The 25,896-nt window shown below is 45.9% G+C and overlaps 1 protein-coding gene across 2 annotated transcripts in view; it reads right to left on the bottom strand.

Moving 5' to 3' along the window:
- Positions 1-2,634: 2,634 nt before the first annotated feature.
- runx3 (RUNX family transcription factor 3) overlaps positions 2,635-25,896 on the bottom strand; it is a 46,203-nt gene continuing 22,941 nt past the window's right edge. For both annotated transcript variants that reach the window (XM_026151549.1, XM_026151550.1), the window contains 3 exons: positions 14,342-14,488; positions 7,918-7,992; positions 2,635-3,182 (listed from right to left, as the gene is read on the bottom strand). In XM_026151549.1, the coding sequence (XP_026007334.1) occupies positions 2,701-3,182; positions 7,918-7,992; positions 14,342-14,488 (704 nt within the window). In that variant the 3' untranslated portion in view covers positions 2,635-2,700. The remainder of the gene's footprint in view (positions 3,183-7,917; positions 7,993-14,341; positions 14,489-25,896) is intronic.

Consider the following 25,896-nt stretch of genomic DNA (forward strand, 5'->3'; position numbering starts at 1 on the left):
CAAAAGGTTTCACAAGTGGGTGGGCGGAGCCGTGAGCATGAAGTGTGGCCATGTTTTACAAATCTTATCCTTCAAAAGAAAACAGCTTTGGAGACAAAAGTGAGACACATTTTTTTTTTAATTAAAATGAATAAAAACTACATTATCGCAAACTTTACAAGCACTCAGTATAGAAGCATTATCGATATCATTACATACATGGTGAAATTTTTTTTAAATTAACATACCAGTTTCAGATGTACATGCTTTGAGCATCAAAGAGATGGAGAGAGCAAGATGAAGGAACATTTTGCTGGAAAGGGATTGTTTAAAAAAAAGTAACATTGTGCTCTTTAATTAACACACAATAAAAATACGATTTACTCGCACACTTGGGCTTGTTTGCAGAAGAAAAACAAAAACAATATTTTTTGCCACACATTTTCTCCATCGAAAACATCCAAACAGTATTACAGGCAGTTGTGAAGATCTTTGGTTTTTTGTGTTTGAAGGAACCACACAAATCTCAGTACGTAGGTGGTTTCTCTAGCTGCATGATGTTTGCCTATAATACAGTAAGGTTTTCAGGCACATCCAGGCCAAAGGGAGATGGGAATGAGACGCTGTCATTTAGAAAAAAACTAGGAATAAGGCAGAGGGCATACAAAACAGCTTGCATACTTTTTTTTCTTTACCTGAGCTGCAAATGCTAGCTTCTTTGGATCACTTCTCACTTTGACATTAAAGCTTACTTATTTATCACATGAGCCGCCAACTTTCAAAGTCATGAATCCTAATCATCTTCATTCTTGTGAAAGAGTTTCCTGGTAAATACTGGATACCTGATACTTCTTGTAGATATCTTTAGCACACCTCGTGCCAAGGCGATGTGTGCAGGCAGAGCTGGCGGAGCTACGACCCCCTGGCACTGACAGTAAATTAGACTGGGAGCCATAAAAGGTTTCAAAGCACTCACTGATTATTTAGAACAAAAGGACCGGTGCACAACAACAGAGGGGTTTTTTTCAACTGCCTCTGGTTTTGTAAGAAGATACCCCTTTTGACCCCACCTGTCTTCCTCCATCCCTTCATCCTCTCCTCCTAATTTATGGAAACACGGGATCACATGTGTAGCTAAAGGGGAAAGGCCCTCCCAGGACAGGGGGAATGCGCACACACACCTGTGGTGCAGGAATGTGTTTGTGTGTCTGATCACGAAATTATTTGGCGACTTAAGTTGATGTCTATATATCTATCCATGTTTAGTTCGGCACGCTTCTGGATATTTGTAAATGTATAAACCCAAAAATAAAGAGAGAAATGAAAGTTCAAACATAGTGCAAAAAATTCAGCAAATGGCTTTTTTGGTTTTTTTAAGCGCAGAAAGGCAATTTTGGAACTTTTTTTAAAAGCTTACAGCTCTAGAAGATGCTGTTGGGCACTGTTCACTCAGGAATAAAAGTTTTAGTGCATCAAAGCTACATTGGAAGGCAAAAAATTACATTAAAGGTTTTGGTTTTTTTTATAATTTAGTAGCAATATATTACACAAATTCCAAATTTATACTTAACAACAAAACATGGTATATATACTGTATATATATTTATATTAAAAAAAAGGAAAGGCAGAGAGAAATGCTTAAGGATTTGGGGTATATGCATACATTTCCTCAAATTTTGGCTCAAATAAATATGAAAGGTAAACTGTCTCATCCAGTTTAAAAATACCAGACTAGGACTTTTTTTTCTTTAGAAAAGGGCTTGAATAAGAACATCAAAGGAAAAGTAAAGAGTAGAGACAACAGGACTCCTACAGAAAAACAAAAAAACCAAGAAACCCTCCTCTGCTTTAGTCTTTATACATTCCTTGAAATATCAGCCACTGTCCTGTTGAAGCGTGATTGACTGATGACGCGGCAGAGGAGGAGTCATATCTAAAAACGTGACATGTAAAATGCTTTTGTTTCTCAATAATGCAGCAGTTGTGTCGAAACGTCCACTGCGCAGTGTGGCTCCAAACACTAATGTGTCCATTTGGATAATAAATTAGGCAATAAGGTACTGCATAACCACCGTGAGCGCACGAAACAGCCTTGGGTGCAACTGACAATGTTTTCACAACTGACTCAATAATTTTTTACAATGTTGAAATTTGACAGAAATTAAAGCTTTAAAAAGGAAGGATTGCTACAGCAGTGCAGCCATGCCTCGCAGGAGTCCAGCCCGACTTCTCTCCTCCACCCGCCGAGTGAGCTGGATCGGTCTGTTTGAGGGATTTCTGCTGCGGTTTTTCAGTTCGTCAGCTGTGCTGATTGATCACACCTCCGCCGCCTTTTGTTCATTTGTCTTTGATGAGTACCTGTTTGCACAAGACAAATGAGGCCGGCACATTACTGCGGCTTCACTCGTTTTACTCTCTCTTCTGTTTACAGTCTCTGCCAAGTAACGCGTCAGCTCGTATGGCTTTTCCGGTTCTTTGACGGTACCTCGGTACAGTGCAGGAGTTCAAGAATTTACAAAACAAATAGAAGTCTTGGGGGATTTGGTAAAAGCAGAAGGTCTTTAAAGCGAGTGCCGGAGAAATAAAAGACAAACATGCAGCATTCCTCTTTTTTTGTTTTTTTTTCTTCTTCTTTTCTTTCAGTGTTCAGCTTCTTTTTTCTTTGTTCATCATCCTCTTTACTTTGTTTTCTCCTTCTCTTCTTGTCTAGCTGTCTGTCAGTCAGTAAGGCCTCCAGACAGATTCATCCAAGCGACCCGAAGCGCTCATGGCTGTGGGGGAGTTGCTGTGGCTGCCGTCGGCTTCCACGCCCTCGCTCTGGGTGTTTAGGCCCGGGTTCATCAGGCTGTTGGTCCCGCCAGTGCCTGTAGCCCCCGAGCAGGACAGTAGGCGGGTGGGAGAGCGCTCGCCCCCGGTATTCCCTGGAGCCACCATGGAGAACTGGTAGGATCCAGAGCCTGTGCCATAATACAGGTAAGAGTTGGACTGGAAGTTTTGGGATTGGTTGTTTGAGTAGGGTGGTGGCAGGTAGGTGTGGTATCTAGTAGAGGCTGACATGCTAAGGCCACTAATGCCGGTGCTGGAGGTGTTGGTGGAGTAGGGGAAGGCCCCGGGGTAGTGCATGCGGGGATCTGAGAAGCGAGGGTCGGTCAGCGGTGACAGAGACGGGAAGGTGGTCCTCTGCGGGAAGAGCTCTGTAGTCGCTGTTATAAAAACAGAGAAACAAAAGGTTGGAAAGAGCCAGAAAACATTCAAACTGCTCTTGCAATTATGAAACCAGCGACTCAGAGATCTCTCTTTTCTATTATTCGCAAGAAAAAAAAGACCCACATTTCCAGAGCAGCAAATCTCCCCAGACCCCCAATTCTGAGCTCAAGTTTCTTGCGATATACCGGTCCATGGAAATGTTTGCTCAAAGTAATGAACTGAGACATTTCTTTGCTTAATAACAGTCATCAAGCACTGACAGCACATCATCCCACAGCCCCGTGCACAAGACTGAAGTTATGAAAAGGCCCCCTTGCCACAGCCCTCCCACCACTGCTTCAAAAGACGCAACGCACAGTTTTCTATCTTTTTCAGAGCAATGAAAAGAGGCATTGTCTGTAGTGAGGGGTGCTTTGTATAAACACAGACAGCTCGCTGCACTGTTGTGCGGCTTGTCATAAATCATATTTAGGTGGCAGAGGCAGACGGTCGCACTCGGAGACGGTCAGAGAGAAAGAGAAGGGGAGGAAGGAAGAGAAATTGTGTTTCTGTGTATATCTAAACTAATGTGTATCACAGTGAATGACCTGTCAGAGTCGCTGCCAAGTGTAATCTCACAGGTAACGAAGCACAGTGGAACCAGGCTGCTATGTCTGCCATTTCACTGCACACCTTCTCATTTATTCAGCTGGCAAAAGGGAAATAGAAATATTGCTGAAGGGTTCGGCTTGGCGGTTTGCTGCTCTGAGATTTGATGCCACTACTGTCACCAAGGAACTCAAACACCATATTTCCCTCCTCGCTCAGCTAAGGAGTGCTATTGGCTGATCTTACACCACCCGAGCTTGGGAAACGAACCCATTCACAGATTTATGAAAGCTGCCGACTGACACCTCCGATAGTATTTGTGTTTCAGTCCAAGTACAGCACCAGTTATTTTCCAAGTTTCTGCTTAATGTACTTACGATACCTTTGATTTATTTTCACTTTGTTTTAATTGCATGTAAGCTAAATGCTAACACTGGGAAAATTACCTGCTACTGTTGTGGTTTTACTGGCTTCAGACACACTTTTAAATTCCCAGGTAAAGGTGTGAAATATTAAGTGTTGCTTGGCAAGTTGACCGCGCCGAGTCTTTGTGTTCATGATACTCCGATATTTTCCAAAGCAATAAGGTGGCCTTCAGCCAGAACAAACGCCCTTGACCTGGTTGTATGCCATAAAGACTAGTGAGTGTTCCTCACACCTGATGTCAGCCTACAGTATGCGCTCAGCCCACGCCTGTGTACGCCCGTGGTTATTTGTTTGTCTGCGTGTGGCTTCCATGGGTCCAGTGTGCCCACATGACTTCAAGTGTAAAATGTGGATTTGGATGGCAGAGAAAAGAAAGCTTGTATTTGTCAAATAGCAAGCGCTTGCACGCCACAGCCCCGAGGGGGGAGAATGCCAAACTTGCGTGCCACGGTCTTGTTGAAATGTCTTTTCCCTGTGTCTAGAGAAGAGGGTCCATTTTCAGCTGCAAAAAAATCAGTTCCTTTGCAATTTCCATGGCCCCAGCTTTACTCTTTGTTTTTTTTTTCAGCAACACATTGCTGCTGTTGAATTTCCTTTTTTTTGGGAGGGGATGAGGGAGTTAGTAGTGGTGGTGGTGGTAGGGGGGGGCTGTTTCTTTTTCCAGAGTCTACCAGGCACAGGAGTCGAGCTCCGTATCTGATTTCACGCGAGGAAAATCCAAGCCCTCAGCTGCTGTTGATTCGGGTGAAGTGGAGTCAGCCTACTAATTCCTACCGGACTCTCAAAAAGCTTTTGCTCCCTCTCTCTCTCTCTCTGTCTGTCCCTTCATCTGTCCCACTCTGTGCTAAATTTAGGCTTCGGGGTGAAACCGGGGAGGCGTTCTGTGGCTTGGGGACACGACAGCTCTCGCTGCTGCCGCCCACGCCGCCCACGATCTCCGCTTAATTGAAGTCGGTGGAAATGTGTGGGCCAAACTGCGGTGGGGATCGACTCCTGTGTTCCGTCAGGGGAAACTGGACTGGACGCTTATCACAACACCTTAATGGGCTTATGCAGTCTCAGGTTTTTGGCTGGGAGCCCTGAGGAGTCTGGTACAGTACAGTAGCTCCCTCTGGAGGAGAGGGCTAAACAAAGTGTCCTGTAATTGAGAAGCAAAGTTTGCAGTCTGCTTTTTCTCCCTCTTGACTGCGTTGCATACCTTCCTGCATCCCCACCCTCCCCCACCCAACATAAGTGCAGGGTTTGCTGCTGCGGCTGTGGTAACGGTGGTGTATCTTTGGCAGAGAGGGTCTTCCTAACTGAGCCGAGTACTCGCTGCCTGTAACCTCTACGGCACAAAACCACACATGATCTCCATTAGGCTCATCTGAAACGTGTTGACTAAATTGCAGGGACAGGATAAAGGATGGACCCCAGAGGCCTAGCTAGCACAGTGTGTGATGTTCTGAGTGTATGAAGCGGGTAGCTGGGAATCGGGGCTTTTATAGAGAACACGGTGTTCCAGCATGAGCTCTGAAGTGCAGCGCCATGCTCTTTTTGAATTCTGCAGTGCCAAGGGTGGAGCCCTCCTCCTTTCTGCTTAGGTCAAGAAGTCCTCTAGTCCACACTCAAGCGTGTAACCCAGATATGACAGGAGGTTTGTCTCATTTGCATACGGGAGAAACTGATTTTGGTTGTTAACACAAGGGCAGGTTTGAGGCGGTCACGTCTCTGTGTGTAATTGTGCACGGGCTTATGTGTGTGTGTGTGTATGCACGTGTGCCTGAATGTGGTGGCTGACAATGGGGGGGATGCAAATCCAGGCGTTCACCTGTGAAATGTTTACTCAGGCTTGATGCAAACTGTGACGGCCAGCACCCAGGGAAGGGTGTCTCAGGCAAATAAGTGAAAGGAGGAAAAAGAGAGAAGCCCGGGCTGGTGCGGCTACGTGGAAAGAGCCACTGTGCTGTGTAATAAGAATGTTTTCTAATCTTTTTCTCTGATATAATCCCTGAAAAGGCCCAGCTGCTCTGCATTGTGGACTCCCGAGAAGGGATTTAAGTCCTTTCACAAGCAGAAAGCGTCCGGTTGATTTATTGACTGGTTTGAACAGTGGATGCCATTAGCTTGAGAAGGCGCTGTTGATAATTGGCCGACGAGTACAGGGTAACGTAACGCCACGGCAGGGCCGGTGCTGCAGAATAGGAGACCCAAATGAACACAAATGATCTCCAGGTGTTTATTTAAGCGCCGAGGCTGTGGAGCCGGAGCATCATGTCGAATGCAAATACCGATCACCTCTGTACTGTGGCAACACGGTCGGCAGCCCCAAAGCCTCATCCACGTTAGCACTTTATCATGTGAGTGCGGAGGATTTTGCATGTTCTCAACTTGTGACATGCAACACAAGCAAGGGAAAAAGAAGTTTGTGATTATAAAAACCCTGAGATTTCCCTAATGCGTCGACACACGAGGTGACGCGATTAAAATATTTTTTTGTTAAGTAAATCTTTTTCTGCGAGAGATACGATACTCACTTGTAAAGTGACTGGTGTGATGTATTTGTTAACCAGTCATTGGGATTGTAGCTACATGAGAATCGCTGTTGTTAAATTTTTTTTCTCACTGCTGCTTCCAGTCTCTCACACAGCCCCGAGTGCCTTTGCACAGACGCCAACAAACACGTATAATTCTGCTGTGTCAGTGCTTAGACACATTTCTTTAGACATTGCGTTGTATCTGATAAAATGCAGAAAAGAGAGCAAGAGCGCAGTGCTAAATCTAAAAGTCATTTTGTGTCTGAATGCGGGACTTCGTCACAGCGTGAGCGTATGAGTCAGCACGTCCGGTGTGGAGTGGTGGGTTGTGCGTAGGAGAATGCAAGACTGAGAGGGCTTTTAATCAAAATCGCCAAGATACAAATGAAACAAAGGAGAAGGGGGAAAGGCAGCGGAAGACAATGAAGAAAAAAAAAGCGAGAAGGATGGTGGCATTACGGGAACGCCGTGTGATGTAGTTGGGCCCTACAGGCAAAATGAAACAGACTCTAATATCATTGGTACGCTGGCGCACCCTTTCCAGCTTGTTTCTTTCAGTTTGGAAAAACTACGTTTACTAATTAAAACAAAGCAGTGCGAGATGTTTTTAAAGACTTATATTCAAAGCGATCTTCATTGTGTTTTGCACGCTTGCTCACACAAGTCCTTACTAGTGACTTCACCCTTCAGGCTGTTTTTTCGCAACTAGCGAACACCCTCGGTTTCAAATTGAAACACACACACAAAGACACCGTCATGCATAAACAACATCCTAAAATAAATACAGAGTCTCATGCTTAGTTAAATTAGTTCTTTTATCAAGTATGAAGTGTAATAGTGAGACTTCTTGCAAGAACCAACCATGACCTACTAAACACATCAAAACGTCTCTCCCCTTACCAACCAGTCTGCAGTCTGAGACACTCAGACAGGTTTCTGATTTGATTTTGACTTAAATATGTTTAATTTAATTTGCTTATATTTTATCTATAACTGTTGATTGCCTTTTAGTATTTCAGAGACTGCACGAACTGTCCTCGTATAATTTTCTGTATGACGGCATTTTATTGCATATAATGTGTTTTTAGAAACCTCCTTGTCAAGCTGGTTTTTGATGAGCGCTATAAAAATAACCTTGAAAGCCAAGAGACAAAAAGAGTGTGTGGGGTAAAAAAAAAAGCAGTGCATTGCAGTGTCTCACCTGGCCATGGTCTCAGGTCCTCCTCCACCTTGCAGGTCTTCAGGGTGGGGGTGTCCATCTGCTCCTGCCACAGGGCTGCAAGAACACACACAAATACAAGCAATATGTGAGGATGTGGGCTTTATAAACAATCCAGTAGAGCAATTCTGGGAATTAATACGAGTTGTGTGCGTGTACAGGGTGAGGAGGTCACTGCCTGCGCCTTAGCAATCTAAAACACAATCCAAAAACGCCTTCTCGACAGACTGGGCAGAACCGTCTTGACATCTGGACATTTGGAGATGTTTTCCTGTCACAGGTCGGTCTCTGCTGACTGAGCAGTGAAGGCTGGGAAGAGGAGGGGTGGTTTTCTCACCACAGTGAGACCAAGCTTGGAAAAACATGCTCGATGGGTGCATATGAGATATTTTTGGGACTTTCAGGCGAGACACCGGAGAGACCTGTGAAGCTTATCCAGCCAAGCTGTCAGGAAGCCGAGGAGGGTCGAGGAGCTACTGGCCCAACGCGTGGGACCCTGCTTCACACTGGACGGTCACACCGCAGCCCAAACAGCTGGCTGTTTGCTCTCGGTCTGAGACGGCGCAGTTGTTACACGACAACGTGCACGAAGCTGCGTGGAGCGCCTCGGCACATGTGCTGCGTGACAGCCCAGTCTGCGCGCCTCCGGATAGTGCTACGTCCCGTTTAAAACTTTTTCATCAAATGTGCGTAAATATTTTCAACATGCAGGCAGAAAAACATGTATTACATTTTTCTCGTGTCGTCTCCCTTTAACGACAGCATCAATCAGCCGTCTAACCTCAGCGTGACTCTGCACACCCTCCCTCTCCCAGCCTCCTGTAGCGGCAATTAGGATGGAGAGGGGATGCCAGAGGCAGAGAGGAGGGCGGTGCTGGGTTGTTCACCTATAGCCACACTGGGCTTAACTAGTGTACGATCTCTGCTTCCCCTGGAGCTCCTCCACTTCCTTTGCAAAGACCCAAATCAGCACTCAGTCACTGAGAGGTCCTGCACTATGCCTCACAATGGCAAATTCTTAAACATAAATGGCCTTATTCAGAAAGGCTTGCAAGCAGCTGGTGCGATTCGCTCAAGAAAATAAACATTTCCTTCAAATATTTTGATTGGCCAGCAGACAACGTCAATACCAGAGGCACAGATTACCCCTGTTAATAAGACGGCCGGCCGCCCCTCAGCCCTGGGCGGAGCCGAGGAGTGAGGAAGGCGGTGGCTGAGCAGGGAAGAAGCGGCGACCGCGTCACTAATGAGAAGCTTTTGGGGTGGTGCCAGTGTAGTTTTGGAGAGGACTCGCATATAAACACACACATGTGCTGCTTTTTGAAGTGCATGTGTACATGAAAGGAGGAGGCTGAGAAGATGTTAGAGCCAAAATGGCGTCCATCCTCGTGACTCCGGATCTAGCGACGCCTCTGAGACATGTAACGCGCCTGCCGTAATGAAGCGTGTCATTGAGACACAGTGAATGCTGGTCCTTGTGCTGGCTTCCTGTTTCGCTCAGGCCTTAGGCGTCGCAGCAGGGAGAGAATGTGAGAGAGCGAGCAAGACAGAAAGAAAGACGCCAGCGAGGGAAGGGGAGAGAAAGAGAGCGTGTTAGAGAGGGGAGGAACACGGCCTTGGCTCAGCTATGTGGGACATTTGATATGTCTTTTGAGCCCTCACTTATAACGTGAGCAAAAACAAACACATGGGCTGAAAAATCCTATGTTCTCTTTCAGGGCTCGTTGTCCGCCCGCCCTTCCCCTCTCCCCAGACTCAATAGAGACTGTTCATGGCACACATGTAGTTTCTGTAATTGCTGAAATGTAAAACTGGGCCCGGCTCTGATGTGAAATTATAACTTACACAAACAGTTGAGTCTGGTAAAAAAACATCTCGCTCTCACTTCTCCTTTTCTTTGTTTTTTTTTTTTTGTGTTTTTTTCCCCACCAGGGCTTCAAAAGAGCTTTTTTTTTCTCAGTTGAAGAAAAGAAACATTTTCAGTTTGAATTATTCATCTCAGGGTCACAAAAAGAGACTAACCACAAGTGAAGCTTTCAGGCACCATAACAAATAAACTCTGTGGTGGCCATTGACATATTATGTAAATAGTGGGGTGCAGAAGTAAAACAGAGTGTCTAAAGGACTGTTCCAGTTCCTGCTCGTTTTAGTTGCATTTACCTCAGAGGGCCAGCTTCCTGCTCGGGTTTGGCACAAGTCTGCATGAAACCCAACGAGCGCGGTGGCTATACTCTAAAGCCTACACCACAGCTACCTGACGGCGCTAATTTCCTGTCTCGCTCTTGCTTCTAATTGGCTGATCGTGTCGTTCGGGATGTGTGAATTAGCTCGAGCCTCTCAGTTTGCGGCAGTAGCAGAGCGCTGCCTCGAATCTGGGGGGCCGGCCGGCTTGTTTATGTGGAGTAAACAGTGTGGTCACTGTGGACGAGGCAGGAGGGGCTGAATCAGGCCGGTCCTCCATCAAATGGGACTTTTTCGAGTCAATTCCAACTCAGAGGCCACAGCCTGAACGCACTGAGCGAGCGCGCCAGAGCCGAGCTGCAGCAGATGTGCGCCAGTTGTGCAGCGTGACGCCAGCGGTACCAACATTTGTAGAAGAGTCATTAACGGGCAAGAGCTTTCCGGGTAAAAGCTGAATACGGCAAAAAAAAAAAAAAAATTTAGTGAGTAATATAGTAGATCTGAAAGATTACGCCGAGTTTTTCAGCAACATCACCACATGACTCAGACACACACACGCACACACTTTTGGGCCGTCATCAAAGCCCTGAGCACTTGACTTGATGGTGGAACGTTATGCTAGTATCTGATATTCATCTTCAGAGAGGAACACACAGGTGTTGGAACAAATAACATGTTAAGTGATACCACCTCAAAAGTGCCAGGACTTTCTTTTTGGATGATTAAATTGGTGCTCCATTTCTTTTCTCCCCCTCCTGCCTCTCTAACTGTTAAAACACATTTAAAGTTAAAAGAGCGTCTTTCTTCTCGGCTGTCTGTTAGAGGCTCTGCCAAGGGCTTGTTGAGTTTTGTCCGCTTTTAAAACGGATTAGGGTAAAACTGGAATCTGTTTTCCACTTTTAACTTTGATATAAATCAAATTTTCAATCAGCTGCTTGCTTCCCTTAAGACTGTAAATGCTGTCGAATACATTGTGTATCAGAGGAAGGGAAGAAAAAAAACTGCCACCCACAGATACACATAGTATACACATGTAGCTCACTTGAGGTTTTGAAAACCAGAATAACAATTTAGTACTTGATTGTCTGAGTGTCAGATTTGCTTGACTGCACGAGTTGAACCATGCATTTTTCAACCACACACACGCACACACACACACACGCGCACGCACACACACACACACACACACACACACACACACACACACACACACACACACACACACACACACACGCACACACAGTCCCTCCACCCTAGCTGAGAATCATTCCACATGTCTAGCAGGCTTACCTGTGGACACAGAAGAACAAAAACAAGCAGCGAGTGTAGCGTCTGCCAGCGCGCAGGAATCCTGTCACTGCATGCACTGTAATGAGCTCTTAATTACCCTGTCTGTCTGGGACACTAGCGGAGAACTTGCAACACTAGAATGAAACTACGTGTGTGCGTGTGCGTGTTTTATTTTCAGTGTGCTTATGGTGCAATCATCTTTGTCTCGGTGTGATTTAAGAATCCAGCGGTAGCTGATGTCTGCAGACGTGTCCTGTTGACGAGCAAACTGAGACAGAATTTCACGGCTCAGACAACAATATGAAGCAAGGAGGCTTTAGGAGGAGGAGGAGGGTGACACTATGCTTTCCTTTTTGTAGCCATCTTCAGAGGGGACGGGGTTGGAGGGGGGGGAGGTTCCAGCCTCGGATAATGGAAAACATCTTTTGTAACAGCAAGAAGGGAATCCATTTAATTATAACATGTTGATGGGCGATCTATCACCCGGCAATTCTCAAACAAACAGGCTTCGGGACTTAAAGTATCTGCAAAGTACAACAGCGTCTGGCAGGGATTGTCAAAAGCAGAGACGTGTGTGTTGTTGATATGTAAACACCTCCCTGTGTCTCTGGATGGGATTTATTACAACAAGTCTATTTTTGTTTGAGCTTTGCTCGTAATGCTGTCGTGCTGTTGTCTGTGCGCGATTCCTGCGCATACGGGACCGCTCTGCGGGACCCGTGCCACAACATACATCCACGGGCTGCCGCTCAGCCAGCGGATAGACGAGGTGGGAGGGAGAAAGGCTCTCTCCTCTGTTATTTAATTATTTTACCACTCTTGCCCTGCGGTGTGCCGTCACGATGGTAATACCACAGATTAAGGTGTGTGGTTTTTACAGCCCTTCCCCTCGTCTGTCTCACTCACATGCGCTTCTTATAGACAGCCTCGAGTCACCGGCAGCTGTAACTTGAAGCTCAAGGCCTTTAACTTATCTTGACACTTCCAAGAGATGTTAGCGTGTTGTGTCTGCTCTCCGACTACATGTGTGTGTTGCAACATTGCAGGCCTTTGAAGCCAGGCAAGTCTAATTCCTGCCCTAATCCTGCGTGAGGCAGACGAGAGCCGAGCGCTTCGTCTGCTGTCTGGACCGTGTCTGTACACCTCCCCGCCGATTGGCGTGCATCCCCGCCGGCCCGCCCATGCGCTCCCCCCGCCCACTTTTCAAGTCAGAAACCTAAAGTGTGAGCTTTGCTGCAGGGGTCTTTTTATTGGCAGGCAGCCTGCGGTGCGCACGGCAAACCCTGAGCCGTCAAAAAATGATCATCACAGTGACTGTATTGTGTCGAAGAGCCGCACCGTTTAGTTTCAGCATAACCTGTCGCTGGTGTTTCTAAAATGGCTGACGTGTTTTCATCTGGGTACACGCCGTACAGGGGAACAAAAGCGATATCAACAGTAAGTAAGGACAGGGGAGAGAAGGGTGAAAGACCCCGTGTTCTCTGCAGTCAGCTGTAAGATAGCCCCATACTGGTGAGTCAGCGCTGGCTAAGCTAAGCACAAGGCCAAACAGTGTGCACACTGATAGTGTTCCACCCACACACGGCTCAGAGGTCCCAAACAAGCCCTCCTGTACACAGCAGCATGCTGATACAAAGGTAATGAGATTCATTAGCCAGCATGAGAACCAGAGAGTGGGCCGAAGTTTGCGTTCAGGCATGTGTGCTTCCTGTTAAAGAGGCTCCAACAGAGAGGGAAGAGTCATCCTCACCCACGCAGCTGTCCACAGCTGACACACAGCCTCCTCCCCTCCAGTCGCACCACCTCTGTCTGACTCTCAGCTCTCCCCCCAGCTTCCCCCGCACCCCTACACATTCGGACAGTCTCAGACTGACGTGATTGCCAAGGTAGCGGAAGGCTGCTACATTCCTGAGGCTGTAGTTGCACGGTGTGCGGAGGCCAGCTTCGGCAACTTGGCCAAGCTCGGCTGGCAGCGGCGGCCGTGCCACCTGGCTGCAGATTCTACCCCGCGCACTGTGGGGCCCAGACCCACCAGCGCAGGGCATCCGGGGACAAAGCTGACATGAGCTTCCCCTCGAACGGCCAACACATAACAGCTCTCAGATTAGTGGAACAGACCTCAGGAAAGTTTGCGGAGAACATGAAAGTCTCTTGGCTTAGCTCAGGGTGAGGTGAACAGCGTGTGCTGTGCTGACATATGAACAGATTCAATTACTTCAGCCAAATTAAACCAAATATGTTCGGCTTATTAAAGGAGATTTTCAGTTCTAAGTCATTAAAGGGCCAAATTAAAGTGTACATATTCTTCCTTCTAACTCATTTTTGAAAATATGGGCTGTAGATGACTTTCTTCTCTTAAATATGTTTGTGGAAAATTAGATAAACACGGTTAAAAATATGCACACTTTGTTTTGTCTACAGTATCGCGATAGTAGGAGCAGGAAGTCGTTTCTTTCAGCTGATCTAAATCTGTCATGAAGCTAAATAATGTGGGTCGCCATTAATGTTTACGAGCTTCCCGTCACAGGTAGATGCACAGTGATGCTTTGTGGGTGTAGCTCAGTAGAAGAAAATGGCTCCAACAAATAAAATTACTCACAACAACATTTGTGTATTTTTAGATGTAGCCATGTTGAGTTTTTCAGATGTGTGTGTGTGTGTGTGTGTGTGTGTGTGTGTGTGTGTGTGTGTGTGTGTGTGTGTGTGTGTGTGTGTGTGTGTGTGTGTGCTCAGAGTCAAGCAAAGGCCTAAAACTATCAATAAAAAGGGTCAAAGTTGAATCATAAATAAAGGTCAGCACGAAAGTAACAGCAAATTACGTTTGTGAATTTTCCCTACACACACTCATTCAGCGTCACAGTTTCACAACTAGTACTTTCGAAAGAGATGTGAAAGTTTGCTGGTTGTACTCGTATATGTCAGTGGACCTCCTTACCTGGTGTGGTGCCAAGGTGGGGTTGGTGGATTTGGCGAGGATTGGTGTTTCCTGGGCCTATCCTCATACTCCGCTGGTAGCGTTCGATCTCTGACAGCCTGTCTGAGAACTGCATCTTCTGGGGGTCTTCTAACTTCACCCTGTGCCCTGAAAGAAAGACATGAGGAGGGGAGAGAAAGTCAAGCACTTGCACATTTTACCTCCTACACAACCTGGAAAACTGGCACTTGTTGCCAGGCTTGTACAAAAATAGCAAACACAATAACAAGAGTCCTATTAGAAAATTCCCCTTCTCCCTAATTTCTTTCTGGAGCACAGCGGTTTGACACATCCTGGCAAAACAACTTTTCCTGTCTAAACTGTAATTAGTGTAAAATTAGTTTGGACTGTGACGAGCATCAGTATGCTTCAGTGCAATTCATTTATATATATATATATGTATATATATATATTCATATTTAAAAAAGAGAGAGAGAGCAAGAGACCGTCACCGTGTTTTCAGCTTCCACATACAAAAATATTATTAGAATGTCAGCAGACCTTGAAATACATTGGCTAGACACTAAATGTTATACAAGCTGCACCTGCTGCCACGTCATCCGCAGATAACGATAGCGTAAGTGGTCAAAAATAATTACTGGAGGAATTTTGTTTCCCTGAACCTAAAGTCTAAGAAACAACACACTACCAACTGCTGCAGGAGTGCAGCAGTGGACAAAAGTGCTTTTGTTGGTCTTTTTAACAAGATTAAAAGAAAAGAAAAAAAGTGAGTGCATCTATCCCCAATAACCACTCGTCTCTCACACCCACACCCACGCAAATTCAGGTCTGACTGACACAGCACTTAGTCAGAAGGAAACACCCAGACGAGGTTAGCAGACCATACAGTCATCGCTGTTAAACATAACGAAGAGAAGGGAAAGAGAAAGAGACTTTAGCGCGTGTCTGTGTGCAGGAGGTGAGACTTAACTCTAAGAAGCGAAGCAGCGCTTCTTTAATCCAACCGAGTACCTAACCCGCACACACTTAGCCCCCATATCACTTTGATGCCCTGTTCAGGGAAACGATGAGATGAGAAAAAACCTCTGATCATGCCTTTTATGCAGACGCACTCATGTACAAATACACATGTGAACACACCTTAAATGTCAGATGTGAGTGCGGATGAGGGCTGTGCCTCTAATGGGAGGAAGACATTTTAATGTAACTATCAATGCACCAAAACTGTGTGTGAACCGGCATGTATACATTCTGTGGTTTTCTCCCTGGCATCTCTACAGAGTGGCCTAATGTGAAGTAATGGCTGGATTTGAATATTTTATCACTATATAAAGGGGGCAAGGCAGACGGACCAATATGGATTTTGCCCGTCCTTTCTCTGCACTGACCCATGGGCAATATATCTTCCCTCCGAGGCTGACCCATGGGTAAAGTTTCCTCTCGTTTACCGCTCTGTCCATTTGTTTGTGCCCACCGCCTCGCTTCCGGCCTCTCTTTACAAACTATATAGAAATATCAAGCTTTGAAGCCCCCTCCCCGTACGCACACGCAGGCAGCCACATACACGGAGGGGTGATGTTCCGACATAATGTGAACACAAGCAGGCACTCAAATCAAAATTGTCGCTCTTCATTCACTCATTAGGAGTTGGATGAAACTTTAAATGTGTGAGAAGAAAAAGAGTCAGTCATGACTAATCTGTAGGAGCAGAGACAGGAGTCGTGTTGCTGCTCTGCAGCTGTTTGTGTGAGTGTGTGTGACTGAGTCCACCCTCTGGCCTGCCACTTTGCTCTGTGCTGTTACTCAGAACAAATCCCGGATAGACTCGTACGCTCTTGCACGCTCTGTAATATCATTTTTATTCACATGTGGCCTTCTTTTTAAACTTTGATGGAAGGTAGAAGCCAGAATATTTCTCTCTCTCTGCACACACACACACACACACACACACACACAGCGCCTGGTACAGGCTCCATAACCCACATAGACACTGTGGCTACTGTCTGTTCCAAGCCAGAGCAGGGGCGGCCAGGGGAAGCAGTCCTCCAAATATAGCCCCTATATGTGTCCTTGTGTAGTTATTAAGAGATTTACACCACCTCAAACGGCTGAGGTCGGGGAAATGATACATCCCACTGCTCTCTGGTTGGAAAAAAAGACAGGCAGCACGGGGGAAAAAAATGATAATTGGTCAGTTTTTCTGTGGCCACTGGTGGTCTGAGATGAATTGGCTGACTCTTTAGGGATGAAAGTGATCATTCAGTTACCCACAAACATGCACATGAACACACTTGAGCTGTGGATCCCGTGGCCCAGTTCCAGTTGGCAGGGATGCTTTAGCGACACACTGTTCGCAGCTTCCAGCAGGGGGTTTAGTGGCTTGTGAGAGGGCGATGTTTGGAAGGAGTGAGCGAGCGGTGGCATCATTAGAACAAGACCTGGCGCTCATTAACCCTGGCCTTGCAGTTGCTCTAAACATTGCACGTCGACTGGGAGGTGGCTTGAAGCTTTCGGCACCTCCTCTCAGTTTTACTCCTCGTCCCTTTTGTCTGTGTGAGCCTGTAAGCCTTACTGGGAAATTGTGATCAGAGGTGGTAGGGCATGAGCTTCGGACTGCCCGTGTAGCTTGAAGCAGGAATTTTGCCATTTCTGCACATGGCAAGTGTCTTAAAAAGAAAACTGTTGCTCCCTGTAGAAAAGTTTTAATAGCTGTCTAAATGATCCGCATAAGAGTCTCTTTGGCCAGCTGACCCCGGCTATAGCTGCTTTGTGTCAAGTCCAACCGCCAACATTTGACTTCTACTCTGCAGGGCTTGGAGGGCCAGAGGGGTGCCGGTGCTCCACACCAGCCCCATTTCAGAGGGGTTTCTGTGGTCAGATGAATATTTAATGTGTTAGTGTGCACTTAGGAAAGAATGCCTTTGTTTTTCTCTCTATGATATCATAACCACAAGATAGAGCTGGGAGATGGGAGGCAATGCACACATGAGGCCTAAACAGCAGCGCTCAATATGCATCCAGAGCTGAAAATGGATGCTAAAGGTTGTAGATTTACTAGCCTCCTCTCAGAGTAGTGGTCGCATCATCTGAAAGCATTATGGAAGTCTATGAAGAACAAATAAAATGCTTGATATAAAATGTCTGGTATTAACAATGTAGTGAAAGGCGATGGCTGTGTTTTGAAGAGATGGGTGTGCCGTTCCCAGCCCTGCTTTGTTTCGCGTGTGTATGTGTGTGTGTGTGCTTTTATTTCCTGATAGTGTTTTATCTTCACTGCAGCATTGCTTTGCTCTTTTGTGTCTGTGCTTTGAAGCATTTTGAGGTAAGTTCAGGTGTAAAACGTGCGAAAAGTGTAAAGTTATGTTCTTCCTCACACTGCACGTGGGCGTTTCGAAGACCAGACCGCACGAACAATCTCCACCGAGCGTTGCCCAGCCTTCCCTTCACAAAACCCGTATCAGCTCAACAGGGAGGCAGTGTTTGCTCAGCGAGGTGACTGCCAGGACTTTAACACGATGCCACAGCTGAACGATCACCCAGTGCGACCTGTTTCCTTCCTTCACCCTCGCACTTTTCTCTACTTCTCCTCTCGTTTTCTGTCTGTCTGTCTGTCTCTGCCTCCTTTAAAAGAAAGAAACATATGTTGCCGTCCAAAGGGAGACACATTAAACACAAGCCCTTTTTAGTTAAGGGCTGGGTTCTTTTTCAGGGACAAAGTGAAACTCTATCTGAACAGCAAAGGCCAATACGTGCTTTGGCTGTGACCCAGCTCTGCAGTGAATATATTTGAAGTGTAAATATTTGTTTTCGTCGTATAAATGGACTTGATAGGCCCCTGATAACAGACAAGAATTAATGTGGAGTGCATGTATCACAGTGAAAACTATGTCTGGACTGTCTATGTATGCATGGTATTGAATTGCATAAAAAAACAATGTTTGGGTAGTGTAAGGAGCACTCCCGAGTCCAGCGCAAAGTACACAAAATGGCAGCTGGGTGAGCTTTTTTTGTTGCATTATTGAATCATTTTAATAATACCACAAGTTTTAGGTCAGGGAAGCCCTTGTTTTTTGTGCTAGCGCACTGAAACTAAAGTCTTGAAAAGATATGAAAACAAGCTGCATCCTTATCTAACTTCTGAAACTCGACAGTGTACCGGGGTGACAGTTGAACACATGTTGCAGTGGGGCCTACTTGCCTGCGAGCAAACTTCCGTTTGCCCTCAACAGACACTGGGGACGTTTCAACATGTGTTGAGCAAAACCTTGTACACCTGTCTTCCTCTTCCTCCTCTCTAGTGGACCTGAACCCCCCCCCCCCCCCCCCCCCCGTCACGTTCCCACCCTGCTTCTTTCTGCCACCCTTTTCGTTTACTTCCCTTTTCGTTCTATTATGAGCACAGCCCAAAACACTTTTCTGCAGCAGTGCATTTGGCTCTGTGCTTCCCAAGGCCACCAATCACACCATTGGGTATTTACAGTGGGGCAAATCAAAGTTCTTGTTTTGAGGCTGACCCTGAAGGATGTGGGTTTTACCCTTGGCTGGTGATTGTGGCTGTCTCGTCTGGGCCTAAATGAGTCGATGCTTGCCACACTCAGACATTACACTGCTTTAAACTCATTTACATAACGCTCCCGTACGTCCTTATGAATAAATGCGTAAAGTTTTACAACTCTGTGCGCTCACTTCATGATAATGACAAACTGTATCTCTGGATATAAGTGTGAGCTAAAGTGTCTATCATAAACACAGCAGCGCTTTTAGTTTTTTTTTTTTCTTTTTTTTTTTGCGGAAACATTATTTAGGCTTTCAGGGGGACGTCAACAAAAGTTGTGGCATGCTTTTATCATCCTCTACGGCCACAGCTGGGGGACCGTCTGGTCCCTGAGGCAGATGCATCAGCCTGTCTCTGGGGACATCAGCACTGTGAAAATCCCCCTCGTAGGCCTAACACAAGCTGCTCACAACGGAAGTTGCTACATGAGACTGTTTGAGCAAAGAGCGAAGCCTTCCTTTTCTGATAAGGGGATAAAGTGCTTTGCGTGTGTGTGTGTGTGTGTGTGTGTGTGTGTGTGTGTGTGTGTGTGTGTGTGTGTGTGTGTGTGTGTGTGTGTGTGTGTGTGTGTGTGGAACAGAAGCAGTGCCACACAAGGACAGCCCTGCAGCGAGGCAGGTTGAGGCAGGCAAAGAGGGTGAGGGGGTGCCAAAATAGTATACCCAGATTCTAGAACAATACAGCAAGGCCCGTAGCACATTGAGAGCAATCATCCCTCTTTTGTCTGGCCTTTCTGTACTTTTGTGTGTGTGTGTGTGTAACTGTCTTCTGAGGCGTGTTGGGGGGTGATATGAGTGGAGCTGTTTTGCAGGCCTTTTGGCTGAATGCCTGCAGACTTTGCAGTGCTGCTGCTGCTTTGGCCTTGTTGTGCACAGAAGGCCTATTTGGCTCGGGTGACAGATCATATTAAAGCAATAAGCTGCTCTGAGTGTGTTATTTTAGCTCAAACGGTGAATGAGGTTGTTGTGCACATCTGTGTGTGTGTTTACGCTCGCGTCTGCGTGGTAGTCAGGTCGCTCTAAGTAGCGAGGTGCTGGGTGAAAGGTGGGGGCCTCGCAGAGCTGTGGGAAAGGAAGACAAGCTGCTGCTGTCACATACATCAATGCAACGCCAGCAGATGTGTCAAACGGCTTTGCGTTCACACCTCCGTGCATAGTAGCTCACACACAATTATGTGCAAAAATGAGTGCATTTGCCCCTAAACACACACGCAAACACACAGAGTTCCACTGAATGACAAGATTAAGATTCCAGGTGGGTCAGAGCAAATGTGTGAAATGTAAAATGTGTGAATTTTCCATCATGTAGGCACGCATAAATTTTTTTATTTATTTTTTTTACTTTCAGTTCTTTCTCTGTGTGTCTGTTTTTTTTTTGTTTTTGTTTTTTTAATGCTCTTGGTGGACTGTTGCAGAAGTGTCAAGGTTACAAGACTGACCTCTCCTTTGCTCTGATGATTCCAGTCTGTGTTTACCTACAGAATTACAACTTTCTCCACTGCTGGAAGCAAAAGAAAAGTTCTTGCTGCACCTATTATTTGCTCACTGTTCCTAACCATTAAGGCCTGAAGAAATAAATATCCAAACCGCAGGGTGGTGGTACACAGCGTCTTTTCCAGTAACCAGCAGGTGCCTTCTTCCCACAAACCGCCCCCCCACCCACCCCTCGCACTCTTTGCCCCAACGCAGAAAACGGTTTATTGTCATAATCCAGCGGGGGAGAAAAATATTCCTCCACTCATGGGCCATTTATTTTTCTAAATGCAGATCGGAACTTTTATTGAATTACAGCTGAAAGGTCGTAATGGCTCCCTCCTGTATGGGTCAGTGTAAATAAGGAAGAGTGAGCACACACAGAGTGGGCATTTTACTTCAAGTCATAGGTAAGTAAACAGGAAAGACGCTTGGCTGCTGAGTTTACAGGGGAGTGGGTAGGTGGAGAGAGCTGAGTGGAGATGTTGGCCCGACTTCTTATTTGATTATGAGAATGTGTCTTCTGCTTGCATCATAAGACTGAATTAAAAGTGCCGTCTGGGACCTCTGTAAATAATTTGGTAATTCCTGGGACGTCATGCTGTTCTATTCGCCGTCAGTGAATATGGGGAGGAAATTTGTGTCTGAGCGGAAAAAGAAAGGGCATTTTACCCCAAAGCTTGTGTGTGTGTGTGTGTGTGTGTGTGTGTGTGTGTGTGTGTGTGTGTGTGTGTGTGTGTGTGTGTGTGTGTGTGTGTGTGTGTGTGTGTGTGTGCGTGCCTCCAACAGTCATCAGCAGGCCTGAAGGAGGAGGATTCACTGCACTGTTTCAAAATGTGGACAATGTTCTTCTTTTTCCTCATACAGCTGAAACTTGTGCATTGACACTGCAGCAACATGCCGAACAACAAACAGAGGCAGCAAAGGGAGAAGAGGAGAAAAAACGGTGCCCGTGATTGGCTAATGGCTGCAATTTCTTTGTTTATATCACAATTCGGCCGAGGTATTTAAACTAATTAGCTCTGCTTTCACAGGAAAGCCTAAGTGCAAAAGCTTAAGCAGGATTACCTACAACTGTGTGTGAATGCACGAGTGCGCGTCTCGTCCTCAAAGAGAATTGGCCTCAAAGCTTCTAGATGTGGTTAAGGTGGCAACAGTGGTCAGAGAGCTTCCATCTCAGTCCTTTATTTATCCTCCCACGACAAAATTTGATCATGTTACACTCACAACGAAAAAAGACATGAGAAAATAATTAGCAGCCGAGTGGCTGCTTCTAAAGCTTACGGATATGCATGATATGGCCCTCATCTGCTTCCCGTCACAAGTCTGAAAGCTCAAAATGCGGTGGATGGTTTGTCCCAGTACACGAGTTCCTCTCTGAAATCAGTTCAGAACTATTCAATATGTACCACTGCATTCCAGTGGATTTATCAGTTAGCCAATATTTGTTCTACGTCTAATCACTGAAGCCAAGTATGATGCATCTGGAGTGACCCCGGGGGGGAGAAAGACCACAGTCGACAGGCTCCAGTCAGTGCAGACGCCACTGAGTGTCATTTCTTCGAAAAGATATAAAATCTGCCCTTTATCAGTTCCCATCTGTCTCTGTGTGGTGTTGAGGCAGACTCTCGTCTCAACCAAATCATAAATTAGGTGGTCATGAGGTTGATCGTTGAGGCTCGCCACTATTTGTCTGTGTATGTGTGACTGTGTGCATGAGCAGGCTGCTATGTCTCCAGGTTATAACATCTCGTAGTCAGGAAAGCACCCGGCATCACGCACGCCGCTTCCCCCCCCTCCCGTGGCACTGATACACCTGTAGGCCTTTCTTTCAAAGACACCCATCTCCATTTTCAAACATCAAAGTTTTCTTTGAGAGAGCAATTCGCACCGAGGGGGATCCTTTCATGTGATCTGCGGAGCATGGGCGTGGCTGCACTTAAAGAGATGCACCTGGCAGGTGCATAAGCTGGGCACCCGCACACGCAAATGCATACGCAGCAGCATTCATGCTATCTCTTTGTTTACTTTGCAGAGCGACTGCAATATCACAGGAAAAATAACACAGCAAATGTCATTGTTTGTCTATTTGCATACTTTGTACAGTCTGTGTGCCAAATGCAAATAAAATCAACCCGCCAACTCTAACATGCACCCGACCCCCTCCCCTCCCTCCCTGACTACCTCCCTACGCCCACCATTCTCCTCATGGAGCTGTAGGAACACACCCAACCGAGTAAACACAGGCAACAAAACACGACAGTACTTGTGTGATTTTGGATGCGTGGGCCTGTGTTGGTGGGAAAGTGTGTCAGCTCTGGCTGTATGTATACAGGTACTGCACGTATGCTGTGTAATTCTGTTAGTGGTTACGATGTTTTCACGTGTATCATTCTCAAGTATCACAAGACAAATGAGCACTTTGACGTCGCTCAGGTGGAACGAGCTGCCGCATCTTCAGCATTCAGCAAACAACAGTCTGTGCAAATCTCATCACCTCATACGTGCACAAAAAATAATGAGCCAATCTATCTAACAGTTCATATTCATCGTTTCGCTTCTAGTGTTATTTATCCGTCTTGATTATATTACTCTGATTAAATGAGATGGCACTCGAAAATTCATTTGAAAAACTCAACAGCAACCACGACACGGTTACTCAAAAAAAAAAATCCACAAACCTCATTGGGAGCGGTTTCACATAGGAACTATTTTGTTTCTACCGAAGCGCACCCGCCAACCAAAGGAAACACGCAGCTAGATAATATTACAGCTCAGTTGAGTTACAGCATTAATGTTTACACGCTGTCACAAGCGTGACCCTCCTGTTGCAGGTAGAGAAGCATTTTCTTCTGCATACTGACATAGTTGGCAGGTGCAGTTCAGTTAAAGAGGAAATAGTTCCCACGTGAAACTGCTCACATCAAGGTTTTATGGATCATTTTGTTTGGTTTTAGTTTTTTAATATCTTGGTTATGATGTGCTACTAATAACGAAACATGGGGCACAGCACATATCTCCAAAAAATAGGGCGGGGGGGATCTCCACAGCAGGGCAAAGAGGCAGAGGCAGAGTTAAAACTAGATATTTAAGATTCAGCTGAAAATGTGTGGAAGCTATTTTCTAGTTAGTGACATTACAAACACACACTCATAGCTGAACTGATTTCTCACACACAGACAAGTCTCTAATCTGCTGTCAGATATTAAATTTATATAATTTTTTTGACACCATATACTTGTTATTTGTCAGCCTTAACGAAAGAGCTTTATTTTGTCTGAACTCTCTGCCTTGACCCACAGCAAGGTCTTTCGGGGAACTGATTCATTTCAGGTTGAGAGATACAGAAATACAAACGGGCCCTTCCCCCGGGGCTAAATAGGCAGCAGTTGATGTCATGTATAAGCGAGGTGGTGAGAAGGGCAACAAAAATATAGCTGAGGGATTAATCGGTGAGAATAACCCTGCTCGGGCGTATGAGCTGTTGTGTGGAGGCATCTGATAGCAGCGACAAACAGGGGAGGGACTCGACACTTCAGTCATCTGCTTTCCTTTTTTGCCTTTCTGTCTTTTTCTAGCTCAGCATGCCCTCTCTTGTTGCTGGATGTGATATTTTGTTAGAGCTCAGACGAAACTGGAGGGAGAGCTTTCATCAACAGTTGTGCTTCCAGTTTGGGCTCAGCAGAAGTTTGATATTAAAGTCTGACAGATAGATTGGGGGGTGGGGGTGGATTAGGATGACAAATGCCGGATGTTTGATGAGGAAATCAGCAGCAAGGGAGACAAAAATACTGTTCAGGAACAGAATTCTGTCTGTGTGCATTCATGACCGTGATGCTGTGTGTCTGGGCATGTGGATATACATTAGTGTACACAACTGTACTCATAGCGTAAGTGTTTCCTTTACTGCTCGAGCGCTTTCAAGCATAGCATTCTTTGTTACATTGCCGCAGGCGAGCCACCGCTGCAGTCCTGTCCATCAGGTTCTCTCGACTAGATCCGTAAACATTAAAATCCCTCCTTCCCTTCGCTGCCAGCTCCTGCCATGGCTCGACAGGCAGCAATGCAAATGCAGGCCGTACACAAACAGCCTGCAAAGCCCCGCACGGCCGGGCCTAGCGGCCTGCCAGCCTGCAGACAGGTGAGCCCGGCACTGACCAAGATGTACAGGCATCGTTGTGTGTAATCGTTGACTAACAACAACCAAAAGAAAAGCAGTTTTTGCATGTAAAACTGTCTCTGAGATGACATTCATAATTTTTAAAAAATGCAGTTTTGTGTGTTGGCAGAAGCGCCTCGCAACATTTGGCTCGACACGTTGCACAGTTGCAATGTGCTGCCTTGTGGTTAGAAAATGATCTGATTAATTTTATGGTCCTAATAATGTCTGAATGTTGGTGTGTGTTCCTGTTCTGTCTGATATAGTCTCAGAATGTGCTTCTTGTTTAAATAAGAGAGGCCCTTAATCTCATCTTGTGAGGTTTCTATTTTGAGTTTTTTTTTCTTTCTTTTTTTACGAACTAAGCTCATCTCGGCCTCAGATCAGACACACCACATTGAAACCAGCATAATGAACAATATAAATGTGCTGCGTTTCAAAATGCTCCCTCTATCCTGGTCTCCTCACAGAGTGCATTTTAACCTTTGCACAAAAGGCCACCAGTCTGTGTTTGAAATTGAGGGGGCTTTAGTTCGAGTTCATGAATATTGAAATCATATTCAGACGTTTCTTTTCTGTCATTCTGTGAATTTCCTCTCAGCACAGTGTAACAGAGTTTAATGGAGCTCTAAATTCCTCCTGCCCTAAATTAAACAGTGTTACTTTATAGCACCCAGCGCCAGTGTAAAAGTAGCACGGCCTCTCTGACGCCTCAGCTGAAGCCGTAACTTGTTGACAGACAGACAGGAGACAGCATTAACGTACACAGTTATTTCACACCGACACACTTGCAGATGAACCAGAGAATGCACTTGATGCACTCGCACACACATTCAGCTTCTTTTTTTTCTATTTGAACAGAATACAATCAAATTGAAACCATGCCCGCACACACACACAGCGTTTATTATTATCTACTCGCTGTTCTCTTTTATACCTCTGCAAATAGACGGCACTTAGTTTGGCAGGGTGAGGAGTGGGGGTGGGGGGCTTGATGCTTCTCACTCCATGCCCCCTGAGCTCCCTTTGCTAACCGTGTCCTTTCATGTGGCTCTCGCTGCCACTCTCTCTGTCCCCTGTGTGCTCCATGTTCACCGGTTCTAAAGAACCCACTTCCGCATAAGCCGCAGTTATCCACCTCTAAGCAACCCTGATAAGTAAGATTCCTCCATAGAAACTATCAGAAAATCCTATTTCTCATATCTATCTCACCTTGAGCTCATTAAAAAATAAAAATGCACGCATACAGCTCTAACCGTCAGTGACTGAGTCATCTGAGTACCTCTGCTTTCACCATCCCTCGCACTAGAAGCATCAAACCACAAGAGCATGTAGCTGTGGCTGAAGGATGGCGCTAACAGCTTTAGCA

Source organism: Astatotilapia calliptera, chromosome 19 (genome assembly GCF_900246225.1).
Source record: "Astatotilapia calliptera chromosome 19, fAstCal1.2, whole genome shotgun sequence".
In the NCBI taxonomy this organism is placed as follows: Eukaryota; Metazoa; Chordata; class Actinopteri; order Cichliformes; family Cichlidae; genus Astatotilapia; species Astatotilapia calliptera.